At 42.6% G+C, this 17234-nt stretch overlaps 1 protein-coding gene across 1 annotated transcript; it reads left to right on the top strand.

Annotated features, from left to right (window-relative positions):
* Positions 1-4839: 4839 nt before the first annotated feature.
* stmn2b (stathmin 2b) lies at positions 4840-13074 on the top strand (the record flags this gene model as incomplete). Its single annotated transcript, XM_079176263.1, has 6 exons — positions 4840-4843; positions 4928-5089; positions 10889-10984; positions 11082-11254; positions 11911-12102; positions 13006-13074. The coding sequence occupies 6 exons, from the start codon at positions 4840-4842 to the stop codon at positions 13063-13065; spliced, it is 687 nt and encodes a 228-aa protein (XP_079032389.1). The 3' UTR covers positions 13066-13074.
* Positions 13075-17234: the final 4160 nt, after the last annotated feature.

The following is a 17234-nucleotide window of genomic DNA, read 5'->3' as shown; positions in this document are numbered from 1 at the left end:
TATGAACGTTTTAAACAGCCATTGTTGAATCCGAGGAGCAAGTCTCCACTGGTATAATCTGGAATAAAAACAAGGAAACCGTGTCACAGAACTGCTTCACAAATCTCAGTTTTGCAGAGAGGAGACGGAGTAAGTGAGCCTGACTCCTGTGTGTCATTGGCATATATCCTTTTATCACCTAATGGACTAATAGGGGGGCAACGGGGTGACCGCAAATGAGTAAATGAATGAATGAGTGACAGAATGAATTGAATTAACGCCTTCCTAGATTCACGAGGTGCTTTCCGAATAAGAAGCAGTAGCCTACTACATACCAGCTTGACTAAACTGCTGTTTGACAGAAGCCCGTTTTCACCAGCAAAGAGATTGTTTCCGTATAAACACGGATCAGACTAGAGCAAGCGTAAGATGGGAAGCATTCAAAGCTTACATTGGGGGTGTTTTGGAGCGAGACCTAAACCAAACTGATAACCCAGAGACATGTAAGGAGCTCCTTGTGTTGAGACTTCACTAGTAAAATGTATGCAAATCTCCTTTGGTTGAAACAACCTTACAGGTGTGTGTTAAAACATACATTCAGCTAGAGAACTTTCAAATCCATCACACATGCTCTTTCCATGTTTGAAACACAAACACAGAAACAGTCACAATGACTAAACTTAACAAAAACCCTCACGAATAAGTCAATAAATAAGACGTAAGTATACTGCCTCACAGCGAAATGGATTTTAAGCAGTTGTACACACTGTTGAATTCTAAATGTACACATAGCTGGTAGCCAGCATGAATTTCGCTACATTTGTGTCTTTATTTGTCGTTAGCGTGGGGATTAAGTGCAGCGGACTTTGAGGCGATCACAGCCCACGGCCGACCAACCGGTCGGACCTGTCAGACCAAACTGCCTCCCAGGAGTAGAGCCGAGATGGAAGCTAAACTAAAGCAGCGAACTATAGGACCTGAGGCTACTCCACTACCCAGCCTACTGCTGACTGTCTAATGCCTGGTAGCAGAGAAATAAGACGGATGTACGCAGCGGGAGGTCGGTGACTGTTGAGCCCACATCTTCACAGAGACCTGGCTCCATGGTTCACCCCGGATCAAGCTGCAACGTGACGGGAGGACAGTAGGACAGAGAGCAGGACTCTGGTGGGGCGAGAGGAGGTGGACTCTGTGTTTATCACGATGCTCAGGCACAGTTAAACTTGGATGGCCAATGTTCTCATGTTGAATTGTTAATGAGAAGATGTCGGCCAGAGAATTGTTTCTGTTGCTGCCGTTTACATTCCTTATGATGCAAATTAAAGAAATGCATTACAGGAATGTAATACTTTTTAGTTTTGTTTGTCATACGTTTGTTGTGTTACAAACGGGCTACAACTGAATTTCATTGTGTATCCCTCTGTCGCATAATGACAAGAAATGATCCTTTAATCCTTAAAGTTTAAAATGTTGATGTTGGGTAAAAACAATCTAAGATACAGGATCATACTGGTTTGTTTTTTTAAACAGATTGCCACTTATCGACAAATTTACTTGGGGATAAGGTTGTCTTTACAATGCCAAAGTTGTACACCTTTCAGTCATTCAATGTCACAAGCACTGCATATTCATCATCTGACAAAAATACTGACTTTAAAATGTACTTTCATTCAAAGTAAAAAAAAAGAAGACTTGGTTGCAGACTCACAGCTGCTAAGATTTAACAGCCTTTCACTGTTTCACATTTGCCTAACAATTAAAAAAAGCCCAGAACTAATGGGTCTGTGAGGGACACGCGCCATGTGTCCCAGTACTAGACTAATGGCATTACTGTAGCGCTGATCTGCAATATGGCTGCTGCAGTTAAGTGCTCTTGTTCACAAAGTCACAAAAAAAACACATCTCTGTGGAGCAAATAGTTATAGTCTCCACTTTCACAGCTTCACTTCCTGTTAATTTACCCCCTGTTGACAAGGGGAACGCGTATAGAAGTTAATTAAACTAAGTTATTAGACGTTATTGAGGACAATGCATAGAGGAATCAACTTCCTCTCATGTGTCAAAGTTTACAACTTGCACGGTCACAGAGCACACAGGATGGGGATGTGATACGTGGACTGTCACTCGGACTACTTCGTGGCGACACCGCCTGTTAACGTCAACTGAACTTGTGCGACTTTAAATGTTATATTAATCAAACCACCCGCTCCTGGTACTCCTCTATAAGACAAATACAAATACTCTTTAATGACTATAGCACCAGATCGGCTGGTAGGCTAATAGCACCGGCTTGGCACATGGTCAAAAGAGGACAATGGGTCAACTAAAACACGTGCATCACCACGTTACCGCTGTTAACTTAACTTACACCGGTATCCATCTCAACCACACACACATACACACACACACATTAAACTGGCTGTGCAGAGACTCTGAACTACAGCATTAGGCTAACGGAGCTAGCCCAGTTTACCACACTGATGCAACATGCTTGATGCAGTTGATGCTAACGTTAGTATGTGATGTAACGGTAGCGAACGTTGAACGACGGTTGCAACGGTTAACGTTCGTGTGAGTGGAGACACTTCTCCTACATACCGTTACTAGCACCGGCTAGATAGTTAATCCACCCGATAATAAAAGAGGAACTAGTTACCTTTGTGGATGCTGTCTGTTTCTTCCCCCCCAATAGAGCAATGCAGCAGTTCACGTGTCGTGCTTCTTCTGCATTGCGAGACCAACTTTGGCTCGTAAGTCCTGAAGCAGCATCTGCAGTAAGCTCCACCTCATTATCCTCACCTACCGCCTAAAGGCCGGGGGCGTCACCCACTAACAGAGCGGCTCTGATGGGTAATAGGACAACCGGTAAACCACGAACGTTGTACTAGTTAGTTACATTAATACAGAGCGTAAATAAAGATAGTAAACATACATACACACACACACACACACACACACACACACACACACACACACACACACACACACACACACACACACACGTGAAAGCAGCAGCGCATTGATTTATGTTTGAGCGGTGATGCGGTCACACCCTGTTTCATTTATTTGCATCTTGTTTATCTAGCCTCTATTGTGCAGCCTGATCTAAATCTAGGATGCAAGCAATCTCTATTTTTGAAAGCTTATATCTTTTCTTGTACCCACTTACTTTAAATATTGTTCGTAAGCTGTTCTAAGCTTATCTACAGCATCATACGAGCCACAACAACTAAAAACTCTGTTCTGGTTAATTAGTGACCATTCATATACTTACCTTGAGATTTGCGTATCGTTTTAAATAAACAGTAGCCCTGGCCTATGAACTGCTATCTTTACAAACGTGCGCCTTTTGATAAGAAACATGCCGATGGAGTTGGTGTTTGGTCGCCTACTCTGTGTTTAATGCACATATTCAACTGTCAATAAAACTCGCACAAACATGCCGATAACTGCAAAATCCTGATATGAATTACAGTGGACACGTCCTGTTGAGTGTGCATGGAGATGGTCTACCGGACAGTCTATACACTGCATGATTGTGCAGGCTGTCTTGTAAAATAGTTTCCTTCAAACCACACATTCCTCTCATATAGCCTGAGATGTGCTGCCACCTATTGGTTGTTGATTTAATGATTCCACCCACCTACTTGGCAGTTTATGATTTGACCATCAATATGTTCTGCGGTAACATAGATCGAGGTGATCACTAGTATGATTTGGCCTTTTGACTGTAGACATTCATTATAGGATGCGTTAAGCCGCGGGTATTATTTAATATGAGATATGAAAACTGTAATTCTCCTTCACCCTGCTTCTCCCAGAATGACATGCATGTTTAGGTTCACAAGGCCTAAAATCCAAATTGTATGAAAATGTTATTTACATATTTATTTGTCTTTCTATTGTTGTCTTGTGAAGAGTCATTCTTCCTCGCAGCATGGAGAGAGAGCTGAACTGTGCTCTACCTGCTCATCGACACAGAAACAAAGAGGGAAACACCCATCCTGTTGAGGACCTGAACGCTCCGTAAGGGGACATGGGGTTTGTCAAGCCTTTGAGAAAGGGGAGGCTCGTCAAGGGGTGCATGAGAGCTATAGGAGGCACATAAACGCTCATTAGTGACCCAGTGTAAAACCCATCAGATTGTGATATGTTTAGACTTCCTGGCATTAATTTCACAATAAAACCTTTTTAAAAAATGGCTCATCTTAATGTGGGTCAGGGTGTCATTGACTGTTTGCCAATGCTAAATCTCTCTCTGGATGAGAAACTCAACATAACCCAGCCTAACCAAAGCATTGTCTTTCTCCTTCTAAGGGAAGTTGCAAAAACAAATAGTTACCATTAACTTTAAAAGTTATGCGTTTCCTTTCCGTGCATATTATGCAACATGCTAGGTCTGCAACCAACCTAACAATTACTGTCATTATCAATGAATCTGTCGATTATTTTCTCGACTAAGCGGCTGGTCTTTAGGCTAGAAAATGTCAGACAATAGTGAAAAATATAGCCATATACCCATTATATTTTATCACAGCACGAGATGATGATGTAGGCTATTCATATAGCCTTTTTTTATTTGAACACATTTTCCAAATCCAAGGAGATTCAGTTTACTATCATGTAAGCTAAGGTCTGACATAATAACTATCAAATCCTCATAATAGTGAAATAATTGTCACCAGGGAATTGTTTTGTTTTTCAGTTTTTTGTTGACTTGAAACAAATGAGCTCTGTGACAATAGTCACCGATTCATTTTCTGCCAATTGACAAATTGACTAATCTTTGCCTCCAAACATAATATCAGAGTAGTCTATGATAGTACTATCGACATTCAACTGTGTCAATCCATGTTCATAATGGGTACGCAACTATGTCCTTTATTCTGAAGGGCTAATCAACTCTTTTCCGGTTTAGTTCTAGTTATTTCCCGCTGACCTGACGCAGCTCATACCAGACCACCAGGCGCACCGGCAGTCCCGTCTCTGCTGACTCAGTGCCTTACCAGCAGTCCCCTCACCCCGAGATACCGCATCCAGCAACCGACGCACCTTCCTCTGCTCAACCGGCACCACCACCACCGTACAGAAATGGCTAAGACCGCAATCGGTGAGTTTTTGCACATTGACTTTTCATTTTATTTTTGTGAGATAGCAGCGTCTTCGCAGGTTTGAGGATGCTGAGATACTGTGGCGACACCCATGGCACAAAAGGATGCTGAGGGTTGGTTGATTAGAGGGAGCGGCCAAACTCCACTGCAAGTCACTCCTTTTAAATGAAGTTGCACAATTGAAGCAGAATTATTCAGTTTTTCAACCTTTGTTTTAAGAAGTATTTCTTTGTGTGGTTAATGCTTGATCCTAAATCCAAATGAGTGGCGATCAATATGAGATTCAGTTTGCCAAATCAGTGACGCATATTTTTTTTAATTCACTTTTAAAGCGAATGAAAGAGAATGAATCCATATCGACACAAGAAAGGCGATTTTTTATTTCCTCACACAGCAGCATTTTGTCGATGCCTGCCTGCCGCACCTGACTCAGAGCCGTGCAGCATAATGCAGCGCCAGCGACCCCACCCAACATCTCCGGTCCCTTCAAAGCAAGCCAGCCGCTCTCTCCAGGGTGTGAAATGTTTTACCGTGACAAATCTCCTTATGGAAACTGGGCCATCCTACAGTATGTAGCTGTACTGGAAAGCCTGCGCAACCAATTTTGTGGGTGACCGCTAAAAGGCATGAATAAGAGAGAGAGAGAGAGAGAGAGAGAGAGAGAGAGAGAGAGAGAGAGAGAGAGAGAGAGAGAGATGATAAAAAGAGCATCCTTTTCCAGAATTGCTTTGCAGTCGAGGGAAGAATTTACGACTGGCGATGAAAATGAATGTCGTCTCAGGAATTTCAGAACCCAATCCTATTAGGAGGGTTATAGACTGTAAATGGGGCATATTATGTTGGATAACTGTATTATTATTGAGGCTTTAGTAGTAATGTGACAGTGTTTGGTAGAAATAAAATTAGATTGCATGTTATGGCAGGTGGTAGGCCTCGAATGTGTGCCATCCTATGGATTTACACATCAAGGCTTTATATATATTTCTTATTTATGTGTTAATTAGATTATTTAGATATATCACTTTGGGAGGCCTATAAACACTGGACGTGACCTGCAGGCTTTATCGAAAAGAAGCCTATAATCATATCTGACATTAAAGATAGTGTGTTTGTTTTAAGGGGTGCGTGTTAAGGCTGTAAAGTGCGTGTGGCCAGTCTAGGGGATAGTCTGTTTGTTTTCTGCTTGACTAAGCACTTGATGGATGGAGGGGCATGCAGACAGACAGTAAGGGGTCCTGCATGGTGTCTGCGCTGAGGGACATCGGCAATCAAGCCCCGACTGTTATATTTATTCCCCTCTCCTCCTCCTCCTCCTCCTCCTCCTCCTCCTCCTTTTCTTTCCTCCGTGATTCGAGCCGTGGACAGGCTGAAGGGGATGGGCAGGGAGCAGACACTCTGGGTGAAAGCAGTCATCATGCCAGTCAGCACCCAGCAGTTCATTGAGTTCATGTCGCCTACAGAAACACATGTGGAATTTAACTCTAGCAAAAACACCGTAGGCTTCATTTGTCAATAAACATTGACAATTGTAGGACTATAAAAGGCAGGATAAATACGCCTGTATATATGTGAATGTGTGTTTTTTTCCTTCCTTGGAGCTGAGAGCTAAAGATAGAGACATCCTAAAGCCTCTAACAAGATGTATCAACTATCCCACAAACAAACACGTGCTAACAACCACTTCTGTGTGCATTAAGGCCTCTTAAGCCCTTTTCCTGATCCTTATCATGCACATTTGTCATATCCAATTAGGTGTGGTCATTCAGTTGGTTCCCCTATAAATCAATTCCTTTGTGTGCAGAAACAGAGGCTTCTCGGGCATCACATCCAGCAGTTACATTTCTCATCTTATCATCCGCATCACTATTGTCTTAATGGTCCATGTGTATAAAGCTCAAAAGACTGCCGGACTCATAATTCATGCTGATTTATCGCTGAGTCTCATCGATCAATGCAGCACACTCCCATTCCTGGTTCAGAGGACTGCTGCTCTTTAAAACGAGGCTGCGAGGAAGAGGTGACATCAATCCAGCGGTGATGGTATACGCCATACGCTCATGGTTTGTTCATCACTTGTGAAAATCAACATCAGGATGAGACAGTTTGGTGATTTTAGCGTCCTAGTTTGGCAAATCTGATGTTATCCTCAGGTGTTTTAAACGGTAAATTCTGGACATTACACACCGCTCCCTCTTTGGTCTGCTCTTTTAATGCACTGATCTGGAGCTGTAACAACTGGTTGATTAATCATTTAGTCGGTTGATAAATTTTAATAGATAATCTTGTTACAGCCTCTACATTTCTTGGTTTTGTGTGATAATAAACTGAATATCTTTGGGCTTTGGCCGGATTGTCAGACAAAACAAGACATGTAAAGTCATCCCCCTGGCTTTAGGAAACTGAGATGTGTACTATTGCAATTATTGGAAATGATATAAACCAAAAGATTATTGATCAATTGAAAAATATCCTTAGTTGCAGCCTTGTGCACTGATCTGGTGGACACAGGGTGTGGCCCATCACCCCTTCCCTCCTACATTAAATTACTTGACTTGCTCGTGATCATCTGGGTGTCGTATAGTTGTATTTAATAGCCAATTTTGCCGTGGTAATATCTTCATAATTTTGTGACTATATTGTTGCTGGGTGGCACAGCTGTAAAGGGCCTGTATATGCCGAACACAGACGCCAAGCCCATATTGCTGCCAGGTTACTGGACCCAGGAAGGCAGTAAACGCTGCGATACACGCGGTCACTGTTTGCTCGTAGCCTTGTCAACAGTGTCTTACTTATGTTTCTCACTTTGTGCCTTTTTGCTCAAAGTGACTCTATTGCCGGTTTAATTTTTTATGATGGGGGTTGGGTGTTTAGAAGAGGAAGAAGGCAGAGAGGAAGAGTGTGGCAGAGAGAAATAATGGTACCAAACAGAGGTGTGGTGGTGGCTTTTGCTAACGCAGAATTGAAGCTCCCAGGAGATGCAGAGAGTGGAGGGATGGGTCGACAAAAAAAAAAGAGAAAATTGGAATTGAGAGGGAGAATACATCGGCAACAGATGAAACGGAGGCTTGGGGATGCAGAAGGTGCTGGGGAAGAGGGATGCTTGCGGGGGAGGATGTATAGATACTGATGATCTACACTCTTTGGCTGATGGATTGGGAGATGCAGTGCAGTTTGCTGGCTGTGTGTCTGTGGTCGGGGCAGGAGGAGCAGCTCTCTGAGAGGATGCAGAGCTGGCTGGTTGAAACCAGCCTGCCGGAGTGGAGTGGGAGCATTGGTGTGGTGTCATTTCTGTCTGAAATGATTTTGCCTGACCCAGCATGTCTGAAACTCAGCCGATATCTTTGAACCGACGCTGGTGTTTGGACACTTCCTGCTGTGGAACGTCATTCTGGATCATTTGACATTTTTAATGTGCCTGACCTTCTGGGAATTGGCTTATTACTACAGCGGTTAGAGAAGGAAAATATCTATTCTCACAGGAGAAATACAGAGGCAATTTCATATTTTTGCACAATGGAGAATCTCATATATTTTTGATTAGGGATATAAAAAAAAATGTGCAGGAGATAGAGAGATGTTTCAATTTACAGTGAGTGCTTATCTTCCAAGAAGCTCTGATAGTCCAAACCGCCTCAAATAAAACTCAACAAACCAGAATAGAGCTGCAACGATTTGACAAACAATCGATCGACAGAAAATAATTCTGCAACTATTTTGATAATTGATTAGTCCCTAGTCATTTTTTAGTAAACATTTAATGGTTCCGGAGAGGGTTTGCTGTTTTTCTCTGTTTGATATAATTGTAAATGGAAAAGTTCTGGGTTTTGGATTGTTTGGACAAAACAAGACAGTCAATGACTCGTTTATAGACCCAACAAAATAACCAATTAATTGAGAAAATACTAAGCTAACCATCAATCGTTCATAAGAAACAAACAGTCAGCCCAAAACTAAAAATCTAGATCTAAATGAAAACATTATTGAACACAGAAAATCACCCAGAATGTTGCAAACACTGAACAAGAATCTCCATGAGCACTTAACTGAAATTACCTGCTCCACTGAATTGTTAACTGCTTGAGTCTTGAGCAGTCAAGTGGGGTTGTGTGAGTGGGAGAAAATGGCTACTGGGGTCTTGACATATACGCCGCACTTAATGAGCCCGTGACAACCCTACAAAAGCTCTGTCCCTTCCCCCTTTCGTCAGCAGAAATGGTGCGGTCCGCTAATTACAAATTAAAGCGCTATCCACCTGCAGTGGCTGCTTCCATTAGGCTGTCCTCGGGGCGGTTGATGGTGGCTGCAAGTCCCACTGGGAGCTGCCCCCTTTACTGGTTTTTAATCCTCCTGTCTGGGATTCATGTTTATACCAGAAAGGTGTTACCATGACGGTGAAGCAGCCAAACATTTTCTCCATCTTCCTCCAACTTCTCTTTCCTTTCATCCGACTGAAATATGACTATTTTCTGTTTCTCTTCAAAACACCTTTATCTCCGTTCCTCTCCTTTGTTCAACCCCTTCCATGCTCCCACCCTCTCCCACTTCCTCCTCAGGGAAGGGGTTAACAAGGCCATGAGAGAGTAGTGAGAGCTACATCTGAGAGTTGATCACATTACTGTGGCGTCTGCCAGTCTGCAGGGCAGAAAGTGAGACACAGAGAGAAGAGGAGGAGAGAGTGAGCAGGGAATATGATCGAGGAAGAGGATTTGTAGTAATCATACTGTACACCGTATACCCCACCACGGTGCAGCTCTTTCACAGCGAATCTCATTTTTGCCTTTGCTATTGTAGCTCTCTGCAAATCATAAATCAGCGTGGCACCCTTCAGCCCTGCAGGCCCAGTACTCCGGGTGATGGATTATGCTATATTATGACAGTCGGTATTCAAATCTCCTCCATGGGACAGTGTGCCTTGACAGAACACAGCAGCAATGAGCAAAAGCAGAATATTTCACAAGCTGCTGTGCGTTGCAGATATTTTTGCCGTTCTCCCTGCAGGGACTGCTGAACTCTGGGCTCACATTACAAAGTAGTAGATGCCAATAAATAAAAAAAGAAAATCAAGGTTAGACAAGGTTGGGTGTTCTTTAGTTTTCTGTTTTTTCACCGTCTGCCCTTTGGAGCTCTTTGTCCCTCCCTATTGAGCAGAAGAAGCAGGTTGCCAAATACAACCAGCATGATTTGATGCCAGCTTTGCTTCAGTGTTATTCACTTTTTGGACCATCAATGGACCAGGGTTGGACAGCCACATTGCTGTGTTGTGCTGATAAGCTAAACCCTCAACTATTAGCCTCTATCCACACGCCGCAGACAAAGAAGATAAGGAACAACCCAAGCATTAGCCCAACATCCATCGTAAACAAAACAAAGTATGGTGTATTTTGGTGTGTTTGTCTCAGAACGGCTGGGAGGCAATAGGGCGTTGGTCTGACTTTGTTAATAAATAATAATGCATAGCTAATGATGTGTGGGGAATCCTGCGGGGACGGCAGCATCTTGGCTGTTGGGGAAATTAGGCCAAGTAAGGACACTTCCATCCAGCTCCCCTCGCAGCTCGGTGAAAACAAAGGCCACAAAATGCCTCCAAAACCCAGGGCAGCTCGAGCACGAGACATCCTTTGATGAGCTTTTCTTTTGAATAATTCTTTACATCAAGGACCTCCTGTGGAGGTACAAGTGGGTTAATGATGTTTCATCTTTTTGTATGTTAGTAGGCTAATGATATTTTCTGTATATGCATGTGTGTACACAGTCAGTTAACACACAGTCATGTTTCATGTTTCCCGTTTCCTCCGCAGCTTACAAAGAGAAGATGAAGGAGATCTCAGTTCTCTCATTCATCTGCTCTTGTCTGTACCCGGAGACCCCCAAAAACATCTTGGGTGACTTTGAAGGTACGTGGCAATCAATTCCATCTTCTTTATAAAAACGTGCTTGAATTAAAAGTAAACGAAGAGTGTTTCTGTCTGTCTTTCTTACACGTCAATGCAGACATGGCCATCAAGCCCATTAACAAGCGAGCCTCAGGCCAGGCCTTTGAGGTCATCCTGAAGCCGTCCTCCCCTGTGTCTGATGCCACCCACTGCGTCACCACCCCCCCAAAGAGGGACGTTTCCCTGGAGGACATCCAGAAGAAACTGGAGGCAGCTGAGGAACGGAGGAGAGTAAGGACGTTTCCAATCATTTCCATTGCACCCAGCTGCCACGCATCACTTTGCTTTAATAAGCCACAAAAAGCTTTTTGTGGCACCCAAACAAAACCATTTCTGACTCAAAACAAGAGGAGAGGTTCTACCGCAATGCCGCTGGTATGGTGATGATGTAATGACTACTAGACTTCACTTGACATCTAATTTGATGGCTGGATGTTTGGTTAGTTGTGGGTCACATTGACTACTGAAAACTCTAATCCAACATTGGCTAATTCAAGAATCTCATTGATTTGAATGTCAATGCAGTCAATATAAGCAGCTGGCAAATCCAGCAGCCCACCAACAAATCAATCATTAAAATCAATAGCGCAGTTTCACATTGTCTGCATCCCCAAACACCAGATGTCCAATACTGTGGGTCAAACATACAGTGTATTATTTGTATCATAGTAAATGCCAAGAGAGGATGAAAACGTCAAGGGGAGAAATTCTCTCACCTCCAGACATTTTTATAGTTCGCATTAATAAGTCTGATTAGTTGCAGCAGCGCTGAGTCATGCTTCAATTTGAAGAAAAATCAATGAGTGGTTTTCAGTAAATGACCGTCTCCCTATCGACCCCTTGCTCTCCGACTCATTCCCTCTGCTAACCGTCTCTCTTCCTTCCAGTCCCAGGAGGCACAGGTACTCCGGGCCCTGGCTGAGAAGCGGGACCACGAGCGCGACGTGCTGCTGAAGGCGATGGAGGAGAACAGCAACTTCAGCCGCATGGCGGAGGAGAAGCTCCAGGTGAAGATGGAGCACATCGAGGAGAACCGGCAGGCTTACCTGGCTGCCATAATGGAGCGCCTGCAGGAGAGGGTGAGGAGCAGAGACGTCGATATGCTCGGGTCATAAATCCGAAAGAAGAAGAAAAAAATTCTCTCAATTATTCTGATTATTTGGATTTTCTACATTCTGTATATTCATTTAACTGTTGAATTATATTGTCTGTACAGCAAGTTTTATTAATATAAACAGTAAGTTCCTATTTACTTATTTAAAATTTGTGATTTATAGTAAATTAGGTTGCACAATTAAAACTCAAAAAAATGTCTCAAGTGATGTAAAAACTGGTTGTTAGAAAACGATATTTAGCAGGGTTCAATCAAAAGCAGCCAACAATGTAAACAGGAAGTCACTGTAGCATCACAAGCTTTAACATAACATTTAGTGATATTCATAAAGTTTAAATGGGAGATTTCTGATAAGGCTAATGTAACTGAAGCTTCGAGGTATACGATGTTATTTGTGAAACATTAGCTTTGTCAGTTAGCTCCGTAATAGTTACTCCAGGCAGTTACTGGGTGTATAAACTCGATAACAACTATGCAAGAATCAGCTATATTTGTGGTGCAAGTCGTTTTAATTTAATGACGCGTAAATGTCCACTTATGTTGCAGCTATAAGTCTGAACTAAGGCAGTGCAACTGGTACAACATGGCTCCTGTTGAGGAGTGTGATGAAAGAGTGAGGATTTATAACAAGTGACAGGAGAATGATTTAAAAAAAGAAGAAGGAAAGGGTAAGGAGCACTGATACACTTGATGCCTGTAATAGAGCACCTTTCAGAGAAGATTAAGGTTTGATAAGAACAAAGATGGAGTCTTGTGCTTTCTGTACAAAGGTCAAAGAAGAGGAATGGTGGAGTGAGCAGGAAGTAAATGTCAGGAAAGGCCTGGCAGCAGAGACAAACATGACATGCTCAATCTGTGTTTTTTCTAGGAGAGGCATGCTCAGGAGGTGCGCCGGAACAAGGAGTTGAGAGAAGAAGTGACAGCGTGAGAAGCCCCAACAGGTTCTACGTCCCACCTCCAAACCCCCCAACCCCAACCACCACCCCTCTCCCCACCTTATCCCACATGTCCCCACCTTCTCCACCCCTCCGCCATACTCCCCCCATACTACTATGAAACTACCACAGCCTGAGATGCCACCCCGAGACAGTGGGAGGTTCAAATGGGGGTGGGGGTGGAAAAATACAGCAAAAATAATTTAGGCTAAATAATTCGTGTCTACCGCCCACTCTTCCCAAAAAAGAATGTTTTTGCCCCGTTTCAAATGAAAAGAAAAAAAAATTCTAATTGACAAGCGACAGTGGGTATTGGTTTTTGTAAATACTTCTTTTTTTGTTATATACAGTACGATACAAGCAGCAAAAGTATTGATTGCAGTGTGCCATTTTTTCTATATAAGTTTCCTCTCTCTCCTGCTTAAAATATGGATGTAATTATTTGTTAATTTCATGCTTTTGTTTTGTTCATTTCAGCCTGAGAATCATTTCAGGCGTAGGTGTTTGTTGTGAGTTTGCCAGCTAGCTGATGTGTGCTGCGACCGGTTGCGTCCTCACAAGGCCCGCATCCTGGCTCCGTTCCCTCGTCCCTGCGAACGGGCACTCATTTGACCCAGCAGATCTGCAAACAGAACTGGATCTGTGTTGGGTTGGAGTGATTTTCCATCCAGAGTTTGCCAATGTTCCAATTAGCCAGAGACACGGGCGGGAGAGTTGCCAAAAGGAACGGGGACAGTTTGCTTTCTCTGGGGACCGCAAGTTGTCGCTGCACATCCACTCCTGTGAGGTAGATGGTGATTGTACCACAGGAGAACACCATTGCATTTAACGAGCCCATCCTCATCCTCCTTCCCTCCGTCTGCGACCTCTTCATCTCTCCACATACGTACATACTGTAGAAGCACTCACTCACACGCTCTCCACATGGGCAGGCATTTAGCCAATCACAGCACAGAGCTCAGGAGGAGCTCGCTAAATTCTGTCCATCTGGCACCGGAAAGCTCACATAACATCCTTGGCCTCTGATATTCCTCAGAAAGAAGCTTCTAATCACAAGTTACTGTACTATACAACACAACTGAGGTTAAAGTGCATCTCAAGAATGCTGGAGTGGGAAAAAAAACAACTTCACCAGGCGCGTTACTGTGAATCTTAAATTGGAGAAAATACAAATAAATTGCAGCTTTCTCGATTTCCTAGAGGCTAGAGTAGTGGCCAACATCTCATCAGCTCCTGCTGTTCTCATCACACTTCACTCCTCGACACAGTCAACGCCACCGAAAGGTCGGCACAAGAAAGATATTTAAGCCATAACAGGTACAGCTGCAACAACGATTAAAACAAAGTATTGCCATCTGTAAAGGTGTACATGAGTGTATTAAAGGAATGTCGGTCACACACGCACGGTAGGCCAATAGATGTGTGCGAGTGTGTGTGTGTGTGTGTGTGTGTGTGTGTGTGTTTTGCAGGAATGGCAGGTAGATAACAGAATGTTCGTGCCATGTGATATTGACCCGGTGAAGTAAAACCAACGCCATTACAGTGTGTAACAACATCACAGACAGACGACCCTACCTGCCACCTCTCTTTCTCTCCTCTGTCCATTTGTGTGTATCCCTCCTCTCCACGTATATCTTTGTGAGCAAGCAGTGGTTAATAAAGATTTGGGGTTCAGTGAATGAAGCTGGCTTTGAGAGTGACTTCTTTCAGATCCTGTGTTCAGTCGTGTTTCCAGTGTAGCATTCAACATATCAGATTAGAACACTGTGTTGAGACACAAATTACCGCGTGGATTTCCATTGTGTATTACAATTAATCTATTATTAATTTGGTCTGTGAATGTCCACAAAATCAGAGAACAATAGAAAATGCCCATAACAATTCCCCTGGTGGGACTAATTCACTTATTCAAATAGATGGTTTTTCCAAAGTTTCAATTTGTGAAAGTGGTTTGAATTTTAAGTTGATTTAAATTGAAAAACTATAACTTTACATTCAGTTAACCCTTTAATGTCCTCACTAAGAAAAACGCATGGACTTTGCATTTATTATTTCCTTGGGGCAATAACGTCAAAAACAATGTTTTTTTAAACAGACCCCCACAGATGTTTTAATATAGGTCTCTACCAAATGGTTGAGATGGGGCATCATGGTGAAATACAAACCATGTGCTGTTATTATGCTAGTAATACTGTACGTATTCAAACACGTGTACATTTTTTACCATGAAGTTAGTAGGATTACTAGTACTAGTACTATGTTCACGTATTTATTGAAAACATCTCGGAAACCTTTTTTATTTACCAACAAATTGTAAATGGATCATCTTAGCATTACTAACTTTATCACTAAAATACAATTCAACTGTTTGGTTGAACATGTTCATTAAATCATACTTCTGATTTTAGCATTGATATAATGTAATGACATTGAATGTAGGCCTAACATATTAACAACAAAGACTTCATTTAAATTACTTTATTAGTTTTACTACCTTGACCATAAAAGGATAACTGAACCGTTTGGCAGAGCAAGTTTTTTAGAAAGTGATTCGCCCCTTCTTAGAGTTTATTGTATCAAATTACATATTTCTGATAACTATGATATATCTAATAAGTATGCTTACCTTTGAAAACTTGACCAAATAAAGTGCTCATCATGTTTGGAGTGACTTTTGTTGTTGCCATCTTCCTGTAAGGAGAATAACTGAGAAGGCTTACAATTTAAAGACACAGTGACATCTAGTGGATTCTTTTAGCGTAACATACATAAACAGAGTGGTTGAGAGGGCTCAATCAGGTTGAGTCCAACATGTTTCACTAAGATATAGTGACTCAAAATATGCTCTATACCAAACAGTCGAGCAGAACATGAAAGATGAGTTTATTCCATTAAATTCCTGTACTGAAAACATTGGAAATCTGTTTTAAGATGAGAGAACAAAACATTTTTAAATTAGCAAAATGTTGACAGAGAACAGATATATAAAGGTAAAGTTATTCCAATCAGGAGCCCCCAAAAATAAAAGCTTTTGTTTTTGTTACCAACTTCTTTACATACAAAGGGGAGTATAAAGAGGACAAAGCAGCTCCACGCTGATACGCTTCAACAGTGACCTACGGCTGACAAGTTAAAGCGTCAATAATAATTCAATATGCATAATAATGTAACACTTCCAGTGTCATACTATTGTCATTCTGCATTACTAGTGCTTTTGGTACTTTAAGTACATTTATTTAAGTATTTTTAAGCAGTATTTTTACTTGTAACATATATTGACATTGTGTCATTGCTCCATTCACATAAGAATGAATGTCAGTAGTGTTCCCACTGTCCTCTCTCTGCACCATGGTCTCAGTTGATGAAGTACCATTAATGACCAGCTGGGGGAGACAAAAGGCAAGTTGTCTCATTGACCTTGTGGTTTTGGCTGCAGTGGAGCTTACATCACCACCTGGCTCTGCATCATCCTCAGGAATAAAATAAAAAGGTTAAGGAGGATGACGAGAGGGATCAGAGGGGAAAGACAGAGTGTACATTTTGGAGGAATAGATGAAAGAGCGAGGGTTTTTTTTTTTTGGCGAGTGAGTAAACTTTTGGTGCAGCAAGAGAGGTGACGGCATGCAGGAGCTGAGAACAGAAGGTGCAGCTGGTGCGAGCTGAAACTATGGCAGAGGGACAAAACTGTGTGCACACTTCCTTTCTCGCAGCTTTTCCGTCCCTTTTCTTCTTCTCTCCCTTTTGATCCCCCCTAACCCGTTTCTTTCTTCCCCCTTTTCCCTAAATTCCCCACTCTATGCTCCATCCCTCCTTCCTTTCCTTCTTCAACCTCTTCCAACCATCCCTCCCTCCTTCTTTCCTCCTCCTCTAGTTCCCACGCAGCGCATGGGGCCAGCCGGGCTGCTATTGTCCAGGATATCCCCTCCTTGTTAATGGTTTCCTGTGCACACACAGAGGGCCGCTGAGAGAAACAAGCAGCCTCATCTGATAGCAGGCGTCGCCATGTACGGGACACACACACACACACACACACACACACACACACACACACACACACACACTGCAGGCATCAATAAGCAAACACACAAATATCACACACGCACACTTGGACAAACATTACAATGAACACAGACATATAACATGACGCTGATAAGGCCTCAGG

The sequence above is a fragment of the Pholis gunnellus genome (assembly GCF_910591455.1).
Source record: "Pholis gunnellus genome assembly, chromosome: 16".
Taxonomy (NCBI): domain Eukaryota; kingdom Metazoa; phylum Chordata; class Actinopteri; order Perciformes; family Pholidae; genus Pholis; species Pholis gunnellus.
This window is presented reverse-complemented; position numbering and strand designations above follow the sequence as displayed.